This window comes from Carex rostrata, chromosome 8 (genome assembly GCF_964058835.1).
Source record: "Carex rostrata chromosome 8, lpCarRost1.2, whole genome shotgun sequence".
NCBI lineage: Eukaryota > Viridiplantae > Streptophyta > Magnoliopsida > Poales > Cyperaceae > Carex > Carex rostrata.
Window position 1 is genome coordinate 14,222,074 of NC_135925.1, and position 10,208 is coordinate 14,232,281.

Genomic DNA, 10,208 nt, shown 5'->3' on the forward strand with positions numbered 1-10,208 from the left:
GAAAGGTACAAAGATAATATACATTTAGACAAAACCGGGGTGGAGGCATACGTGAATTCGAAGTTCGATGAGATGTTTAACATATACAACTCAAGAATGAGTGGCAACCAGAACCCGTCTTCGTTCTGTGCCGGCCCTAGGTATGAATATAAATATACATGTGTTTTTAATCTTTATTATTTATAATATCTACATTATTTGTCCGCTAATTTTTTTTATTTTTTAATAGTTTCACTTCTAGGAGCACTAGCAGTGGTGGATTGTTAGCAGATTTCTAGTCGGAGAGCCAACCGCACACATCCACAAACGAGTTATTGAGCTATATGTCGATACTCAACGAAAATGAAGATGTTGACATCATTGTGTGGTGGAGGAGGCATGCAAGGATCTATCCAACTCTGGCGATGATGGCCCGCGATGTATTTGCCGTCCCCGTGTCAATCGTCCCTTCCGAAAGTTGATTTAGTTTGGCGAACAGGATCATCTCCGATAAACGCAGTAAGTTGGGTGCACATGTCTTTGAGAGACTTGTGTTCTTGAAAGATTGGATTGATGCTGAAGAGCACAAGCAACATCTACCTTAACAAGCATCATCACCCGAAGTCGACACTGAAGAAAGCGGTACCGAGGCGCGGCACAAGGACAATGCTAATTCGGATTCAGACGGTGCGGAAGAGAGCGAACAATGGTATAGGAATGCGAACTTCTAGATAGGTAGTGTCGGCATAAATTTCTAACATCTTTTAATCTTTATGGTTATTTTTTAAATTATAAATTTCTAAACATTTCAATTAGTTTTTTAATTATTCATTTTAAAGAAGAATTACTAACAAAAAAAGAAAAGTTAGAACTCTGCCTATGTTATTTTACATAGCCGGTCCCAAACCCAGAATAAAGGAGGAGGGTAACTTTTATTTTTTAATCTATTGTTTTAAAATAAGAGCTTAATTATTTTTAAAGTAATTGATTTAAGAAATTTTTTATTTATATTTTATTATAACAAAAATTATTGAGTTCAAATATACAACCATGTCAAATGAATTTTAATAGGTATGAATTTGGATTTATAATTTATTGGTTTTCAAAGAAAAAAAAAGAAAAAAAAGAAAAAAAAAGAAAAAAAAAAGAAAAAAAAAGAAAAAAAAAACCGGACCCGGACCGAACCGCCCAGCCCCCCTACCCGGACCGCCCTGCCTCCGAACCCGTGACGGGCACGAGTATTAAACGAGCAGGGCAGGGTTTTTGCAAAAAAAATCTGTGATGCCCGGCCCGTTGTACCCGTGTGTCTGTGACATCTGCGACCGTGTCTACCCGTGCCTGTGCCCGGGTTTTGCCCGGTCTGTTTGCAAACCACTATCTCAAGGCAAGATTTGCTGAATCCATCTTTGTGCATATTCTTGCGGCCATTTTTATTAATACCCCAAAATAAAAAGTTAATTTTAAAAATAATCCCGCATCTTATTTTTTTTTCAAAAATAACCTAACTGCCTGGCCCACGGGCGGTCTCCTCGGAGACCAAACAGCCCCGTGTATATGCGTTGTTGCTTGTTTAACCTCTTTTCAACATTGGTACCATTGCCTTGGTTTTAAATTGAAGCGATGACTTGTTGGTACAGGTCATCAAATCCGAGATGGAGTTGGGCTGGGCCGTTTGCAGCGGAAATGTGAATGAAATAAAAAGTAAAGAGAAAAGGAAGTGGGCCTGTCCTGTCAGCTGTTTGACAGAAAAATAAGAATTTAATTGAATATCTATCAGGCTTCAACTTTGGACTGAAAATTTATGAAACAAACAGTTGAATTGAAAGGACAGTTGTGTTTGTTCTGAGGTGCTCCAGACCCCTAGTGTAGCTGTGTAGCTGTGTAGCTGTGTAGGTGGGGTGTATCATGTATGTAGTCATTTAGATTGACTTGCAGTTGCAGCGCATGCCAAACACGTACCCACTGGCCACTGGCACTGAGTATATATGGGCAAAGGACAGTTGTTACACAAAATTAAGGCACCTGCCCTTTCATTGCATTCCTTTTGCTTATCAGATTTTCCCTTGTAAATTAATACCTTATCTTTTATATATGGCCAAATAAAATGTTGACTATCAATGCTGTTTTAATCTCAATGTCGCCCCTTTAGCACGAGCCTCCCGCGCTATCTTAATCCCTTTCATAATAATAATATTTGGTTGCAATCTGAGTGATTGGAAATCCTGCATGTGATTCAACTCAACTTCCTAAAAGTCTAAAGTCTTTTCAGTATTAATTCTAGTGTTGGACAATTTGACCATGGCATGGGGATTGGATTGGATTGGGGAGAGGAGAGGAGGACAATTTGACATGGTTATTCTATCAGAAAACAAATCTCGCTTTTGAAACATTAATTCAAATAGAATATATCATTATATTAGACAAGATAACATAGAATTCTTACTAGCATTCATACATCGATCAGTACAAAACCTAAAGCTAAAATCTACATGCATTGCTATAATAATATACTAACAAAAAAATAGCAAAAAAAGGAAAAAATAACATGCACATGCTATTATAGAAGACACTACTTATTAAACTGGCCCACTAGCCTAGTCTAAACGAATGAATTAAACTGAAAGTCACAACCCTGGCCTCAACTGTTTACCCGAAACAATATGAAACAATTTTAACTATAATATTAACACAAAAAAAGCTTTTTCTTATCACCGATTACCCAAAATGCCCTTATGATGTCTTTTGAGGGGAGGTGGCCATGGATCGCAACCGAGTGACAACTTCAGTAAAGCTGGGTCTGTCAGAAGGCTCCGAAGACCAGCACTGTTCCATTAAAGATCTCCACTCAGGGTCGCACGACTCTGGCACTTGAGGTCTCAATGTATTACTCACAATACCACCTAAAAGGAAAACAATCAAAGAATGAAACAGCAGCAAAAGGAAGATTAAGGAAACAATTATTTCGGAAAGTACAAAGTGCTACTCCTTTCTAAATCATTCATGAAAAGTGAAAGGGCAAATAAGGTGATGAGTAATACAAAACACGCTTTATTTGAAGCATGAAATGTACAGTGAGGTTTTGTGTGGCTATACATACAATTTCTCTTGAGTCTTTGAGTCTTAAGAAGGCAAGAATACTAGAGGAGTTACCTATGATAACTCCATAATGCAAATCAGCATATGGCTCCTCTCCAGTAAGAAGCTCCCATAGCACAATCCCAAAAGAAAACACATCAACCTGGCAAAAAACACGAGCTCAAATTACAAGAAGCCAACAAGAAAAAAAGTATATGCAGATCAAAATGAATAATAAGCACAGAATAATAAATAAAAAGTTGAAAGAGTTTGGTTCAACGAAACTGTGATACCGTCATACCACTTGTCATCCAATATTTCCCGAAAAAAGGGAAGAATAATTTCACAATTTTCCTCACAAAAATAAAATTATCATGAACCCTGGCAAACTGAAAATATCCACATGCCTTATAAAACATAACAAGTATCCTAATTTCATCACAAACACTCACCTCATCCGACTTTATTTCTTTCTCATTAATCTAGAGATTATCAGCAAATATAATTGTGGGCATCTAGTGAAAGAAATGAGGGTGGGTGGGAGAAAGAGGGGATGTTCCTTTATCTTGTGGCGGGAATAAGTGGTATATTTCATACATATTGTAAGCAAATTCCTATTTTTCACCCTCAGCATAAATTTGGTATTTCAGGGAACGTACAAAATTTCCCTAAAGACATAATAAGAATTATTAAATCATTAAGGTGTACCTTCTCTGATACCAAACTACTGCTGCCATTTAGGAGCTCGGGAGCCATCCAAGGTAAGGTTCCTCTAACGCCACCAGAGATAAGGGTTTGGCATTTCACTTTTGACAGACCCAAATCACCCACCTGTAAACCGAATCATGAGAAGTTTGTACAATTCTGTATTTAGAATGATAGTTAAAGGTAATGCCCAAGCTTCAAAATAAAGGTGGCATAGCAGTCTTAGATGTTTTAAGGGAACCGATGCTAAATTACGATAAAATTTGCAATTTAGCATATTTTGACAACAAGACAGACATAGTGCCCATATAGAAGTTAAATTTAGATTAATTTAATGTTCACTAAATCTGAAATGAGAGCATTTTCAGTATTTGAGTATGCCAGTACTTGTGCAATGTAATCAAACTGTACATTTTGGACCATGGTAACTTGTTCAATTTTAACTTGGTATAGTAATTGAACCATGCTAATATATATTTTCTACTCTATCATATGTAGGACAGACTATGGGGTATATCTTGTTACACTATAGATGAATTTATAATAATAGAATTGACATAATGATATGTCTCTATGCTTAGAAATTTGTTATTAATGATTTGGGAAGTGTAAAACTTGAAAGATTTAATTTGAAAATTATGCCAGTATCATAGTTAGTTGGTTACGGTTGCATACCCGCTTTATCATGCTACAAAGCTAAACATTAAATTAAGCCCCATCAACTATAGACCTATATACATTATTTGGAACCTCTGTACTATCATATACCTTGCAAATAGGGCGGTGTGAGTCCCGCAAGTTGACAAGCAAGTTGTCACTCTTCAAATCAAAGTGGACAATATTCTTGCTGTGCAAATATTCCATCCCAAAGGCCGCATCCATCGCTATTATCAATCTCTTGCGCCGATCCAGCGACCTTTCCGAAAAAAGAAAATATTGGAAGAAAACAAATATTACAAAAATAAGTAAATCTCAACCAAAAATTCTTCTAATTTAAACTTACCCTAGGTCATAATTAATTGAGTACTATGCAAAGGGGTACAAGTAGTCTATTATTTCACAGGAACCATCTAATGGCACTTCTATGGTTATTTTCACTTCTAAATTCATTGCTTCATAAGGAAAAACTTAGACTAAACTTCAGTTAGTGAAGACATAGCTAAGCAATTGAACTTTTGCTTGAGCCAGAACAGAGTTACTATCGAGGCTAGATAAAAGTTCATAATACATTCATACTTGTCATTTCTTTGCAGTGCATGTCTCAAGGAACCATTGACCATGAACTCTGTCACAGTAGCGATGGATCCACCAGGCCCATCTAATACCACACCATAAAACGCCACCACATTTGGGTGGTGTAAATCTGCTAGCTTTGATGCCTCGTTCCAAAAATCAGCTCTCTGTGCAAAAAAATTAATGAAACACTATTCAAAATCAGATTTGGGATGTAACTTCTTACATAACCCAGGGGCCAAGACAGCCCCTTTCCCATCCTGGAGAGTTGCTACATAATTTATAAAATATATTAAATAATCCCTACTATCTGTTCCAAATTTAATATATTTAGATTCACCATAAAATGCAAACCAAATAAAGGACATGGATCCATCCATCCCAACCTGGTTCATGCAAACGACAACAAGAAATTGCAATGAATTTGATATGTACGTACCATTTTGTCTTGTTCAGATGGTTTACCAGCAAAACAACGGTCATTAATGCGTTTTATGGCCACATCAGATCCTCTCCATTTTCCATGGTAAACAGTACCAAATGTACCAGAACCAAGCTCGGTCAATTCTTCAAGATCAGTATTTCTTATTATCTGCAAGGTGTAGAATAAGTTTAGCAAAAATGATACAAGAGGGTAGCATGAATACTTATAACAGGAAGGCAAGGGGGAGGTAAGTAACCTGAAGCCGGCCAAGGTCCTCAGTATTAGGCAAGCCAAAATTTATCAAGCCCACTTGTTTGCTCTTTGCAGTCTGAAACACATGTAACAATATAACTGAGTATATAATAATTTAAAGAGGGATAATACAACCATGTACATAATCACCCTAAAAACCCAAACAATCTTACCTCAGTGCTAGGGTTTTCTCCTAATATTTTGCTGCCACCTCCATTGAGGTCTATTATTTCTTTAGCAACAGAGTTATCTGTTTGATTTTCTGACAAAATGTGAGACATGACTAACCCTCCTTCCATCTTTTGTAAATCTTGGCTCAAAAACTCATCTGCAGCCAGAACTGAAACAAATTACCTTCAAAAGAAAAGATAAACAAAGGATTGATCTGAAAAGAGTCCCACATTTATATTACCTTTGACATAATGGATTTGCTCAAATACCGGCTCCTTTAAACCATCGGAAAAGTTCTGTAACCCGCTCTCCTCTACAGGCACATTTAAATCCAACCCCTTGTTAATAAGGGGTTCTTTCGGGCTAATAGATTCTTTGCTCGCAACCCGCTTAGGCCTAGGTGGCAATGCATGAGCCGTACCTTGCAGCTTTGAATCCAGAAAAACAGTGTCTTGCATTTGTTCAACACTTCCAGCCGACCCATTTGCAGCATTCCCACTAATAGGTATAACTATTTGTTCAACAATGTGATGTTCTATCGGCTGACTTGTGAGAGGCACATCCTTCTGTTCGCTGACCATGTTGCAATTAACAATACCGCTCATGCACGCATCCATTCGTTCGTTTAGCAGGTTGGCATTAACAGCACTGTTAGCATAGACTGGGTTCATGCCATAATTCGGTACTGGACCAGATTCGACATGGTACATATAAGCCCCATTCATCATCGGAAAATGTGACATATTTTGGCCTTGTATGCTCTGGTAATGAACAGGGGCAAACGAGGAATATGTTGCGGGGCTAACAGGTGCAGCCAAATGTGGGTCAGATATGACCGGTTTGACTGGCTCCACGACACCAAGAGGGTCAAGCTGGTTTACATGCACTGGCTTAATAAACCCTGCATCAAGTGGATATTCATTTTGTGTATTAACGGGATACTGCAGCACTTCGTGTGTGTTCTCTGAAACAGGTATATATTGGCCATATCCATAATTAGGTACTGGTTGTGCCATGATTCTTGAGATGTCCTCTGGACGTAGGCTGTGAAAGACTGGCACTGGCTCCGGGGCAAAACCAACCTTTCCATTTGACAATTCTCCTACCAGAGTATCTGAGTGTGCATGTGGTAATTGCCTCTGACAAAGATTACAATCGTCAAAATACCCTAAATTCTCCCCTTCCCTCTCTCTATTGTCACTATAATTGTTATTAGAGTTAATTAAAAATGCAGGGGGTAAAGGTGGCAATTGTGAGAGAGGTTGTCTGTACTTGGCCGACTCCTTTCCTTCGTTTGAGAACTCTAGCAAATTAGGGCTGGGGTTTGAATTTCCCTTTTCAGTGTCTACATCTATTAGAGGAGCTGTAATAAATGCAGATCTTGTGGCATCATTTGACATAGAGGAATTCGGAGAGACACTGACGCTAGCCAGGCTGGCTAGACTATCTTTCCTATTGAGTCCATTTACCGCCTCGAGATATCTGAGAAGGAACAAAAATAAATTATTTGATGGCTATAACAGTTGTTACAGTTATTAACCAGTTTAGAACAAGTTCCTCTGTTTGAGATTAGGTGAAACCAAGAAGAAAGGAACAGTGGCATGCATGGATTCTGATCCCAACAAAATATCTCGCATAGCATTGGTACTGGCACAGTGCCAGTGGTGATGGTGATGGTCATAAATGAAAATGCAATGGACCAGATATAGAAGAATGCATGCTTAAAGGCAATGGGTTGTTAAAAATTAAAATGTCTTTTATTTTACTAGAACACATTTTATGTATATTACATTGATGAGTTTGGCTAGTATAACATCAGTGTCATTTCAACTTATATAACACCAACTCTAAAACCTATCGAATCGACTTCAAACGGTGAATCCAAACCATTCAAACCAATCTACTTCATTAGTTGTGCGTTTTCATGCAAAATTTATAACTTTTCGAATTTATTTAGTATTAAGTCAAACGGTCAAATATGTGAGTTTTTAAGTTAATTTTAATACATTCATTTTTTCAATATTTTTACCGCTTGATTTGATACTAAAATAACTCGAAAATATAAAAAATTTGTATGTAAACGCATCACTCATAATGTAAATCGGTTTGGATTAATCGTTCGAAGTCGATTTGATAGGTTTTAGAGTTGGTGTTATATAGGCTAAAATAACACTGATGTTATATTAGCCAAACTCTACATTGATATACATCCTTTTTCCTTGTGATTAGAACATTAATATACATCCTAGAGTACTGAACACTTATCACAAGGAAAAAAGAATGCATGCTTAAAGGCAGTTTGCTCAGCCTGTATGTACATTTTGGATAAATCTGGCAAAAATATGAACAAAGAAAAATAAATATATATTTCCAAACAAGCAAATTGGTTTTGAAACAGGTACAGTGTCAAACTGCCAATAAAAAATAAATAGATCATGCACCTTATTAAAACCACCTAATTACGCCCCAAAAATAAGTTTTATACAATATGTAGTTATCAAATATACTCAAAATCCGATCAAGACAATACCTGAGACTGAAGTCCGAATCAGTACGGTCGATAGCCTCAGCACCAGAACCCGGATCCGATAAAAGAAACAAAAACACGCGCAATTTGGGGGAGGGACCCGTCAGCTTATCGTATTCCTCCATCATATTCTCCAAATCTTCTTGTGTAGAAACAGAGATCAGAGAATCCAAGCCCTCGTCTGGCAATTGGTACCTCAACAAATAGTGAGAAGAGAGAGAGTATGCATCTGCCAGTTTGGAGAGAAGGAGAGAGAGCGGCGAGTTGCGAGGAAGAGAGATAATCCGCGTGTCGCCTCCAGCGTACCTCAACGCGCCATCGCTCGGACGAGGGAGAATGCGGCCGCCTAAACTGCACAAAAGCTTCATTGGTCGCGAGTCACCGCCGTCAGAGGTGGTGGCGCCGCCACCGGAAGTCGCCATTTTATATGGAGTGGGGGGGGCGGGGGAGAAGGGGTTTTGTGTGAAGAGAGAGATGAAAGGAAGTTTTTATTTTTTACAAAGAGGGAAGGAAGGCTGCTTTACTGTTCACTCTAAATAAAGAAATGGTTATTTTCTGGATTCTAGATTTTTTTATCTCCATTTTCAGTTACTGGGAATTCTCCAGTAATTTCGTGAAATTGGGAGTCGAGGTGGGAAAGTGGGATTTGGTAGTCTCAGGTTAAATATGGGAATGGAGGAGATACATACCAATATTTTTAACTGTTTTTTAGACGGTCTTGGAGTGCCACGTCAGAAATATCATATGATGTGGAATTCGTCTGTTCCTTTCTACCTAAGTACGAACGGTCGCTATGATCTATTTATTTTCACGCGCACTTGATTAAATTTCAAGCTAACTTATTTGATGGCAAATTTCCTCACATCTATAATTGTATTTTTTTTTTATTTTTTATTTTTTATTTTTTTGTGATTTGAACTTGTATTGAACTAGAGTCCGATAACAGAATTAATAGAATCAATTTCATCACAATTTATTCAAATTGAACTTTGTTGATCGATTAAACAAAAGCGTTCAAAATATAAATTCGTAAAAATCACGGGGTGACGGAGTTAGTAAAAAAGGTTGGGATTGGATCCGGGAGTTGGGACGGAGCGAAGTGTAAACCAATTTCTCTTTTCCTCAGTTTGCGCGAGTTCACATGATAACTAATTCGTGGGATTTATTGGGTATGATAACTGATAACCGGCCTTGTTGGCACACGTGATGTAAGCGTAAGTACAGTACTCTGTTTCTTTTCTTTTGGCAACTTACCCGAAGCAATCGAGTTTAAAACATGTTTTATAGTTGGCCTCTCTTTGACTTTGTGGTAATTAAAGCGACTCGCCACACAAATACAAATACAAATACAAATACAAGCAAGCACAAAAGAGAAATGGAAAGATGTGATGTGTCCGTTGAAGCGATTGGTATGTTGGTGTTTTCTCCGGCATTTTCATTGGAGAGGGAGGGGGAGGCTTATCATTTTTATTTCATTTTTGACTTTCACTTTACACGCTTCTCCACGAACCTCTTCTAGTTCTAGTTCTAGTTCTAGTTCTAGCCGAAGCCTGCTCCTGCATTATATTTACAGTCTTACAGCCGAATGACACCAAACTTTTAAGTTATGGGAATTAAATACAGAATGAGAGTCAATCATATAAAATTTTTTGTGCTGAATGGGAGATCAATTTTGCAATACATGTAGTATTATACTCTAAACTATATAGAAAATTATATATAAATAAAAAAAATTAAAAATTAATAGGGTAAATTGATCCCATTTACCACACATGGGTCCACCCCTAAATATACAACCTTCATTTTCTCAGAGAGGCAGACATTGGCGGACCTAAGCAGGGT

At 37.6% G+C, this 10,208-nt stretch overlaps 1 protein-coding gene across 1 annotated transcript; it reads right to left on the minus strand.

The window, feature by feature from the left end:
- Positions 1 to 2,371: 2,371 nt before the first annotated feature.
- LOC144558150 (RAF-like serine/threonine-protein kinase 20) lies at positions 2,372 to 8,875 on the minus strand. The gene is made up of 10 exons (XM_078306895.1): positions 8,370 to 8,875; positions 6,081 to 7,321; positions 5,842 to 5,996; positions 5,673 to 5,744; positions 5,432 to 5,584; positions 4,996 to 5,159; positions 4,528 to 4,675; positions 3,763 to 3,885; positions 3,130 to 3,217; positions 2,372 to 2,879 (listed from the first exon to the last, which is right to left on the minus strand). Exons 1-10 carry the CDS (start codon positions 8,786 to 8,788, stop codon positions 2,710 to 2,712), a joined length of 2,733 nt encoding a protein of 910 aa, XP_078163021.1. The 5' UTR covers positions 8,789 to 8,875; the 3' UTR covers positions 2,372 to 2,709.
- Positions 8,876 to 10,208: the final 1,333 nt, after the last annotated feature.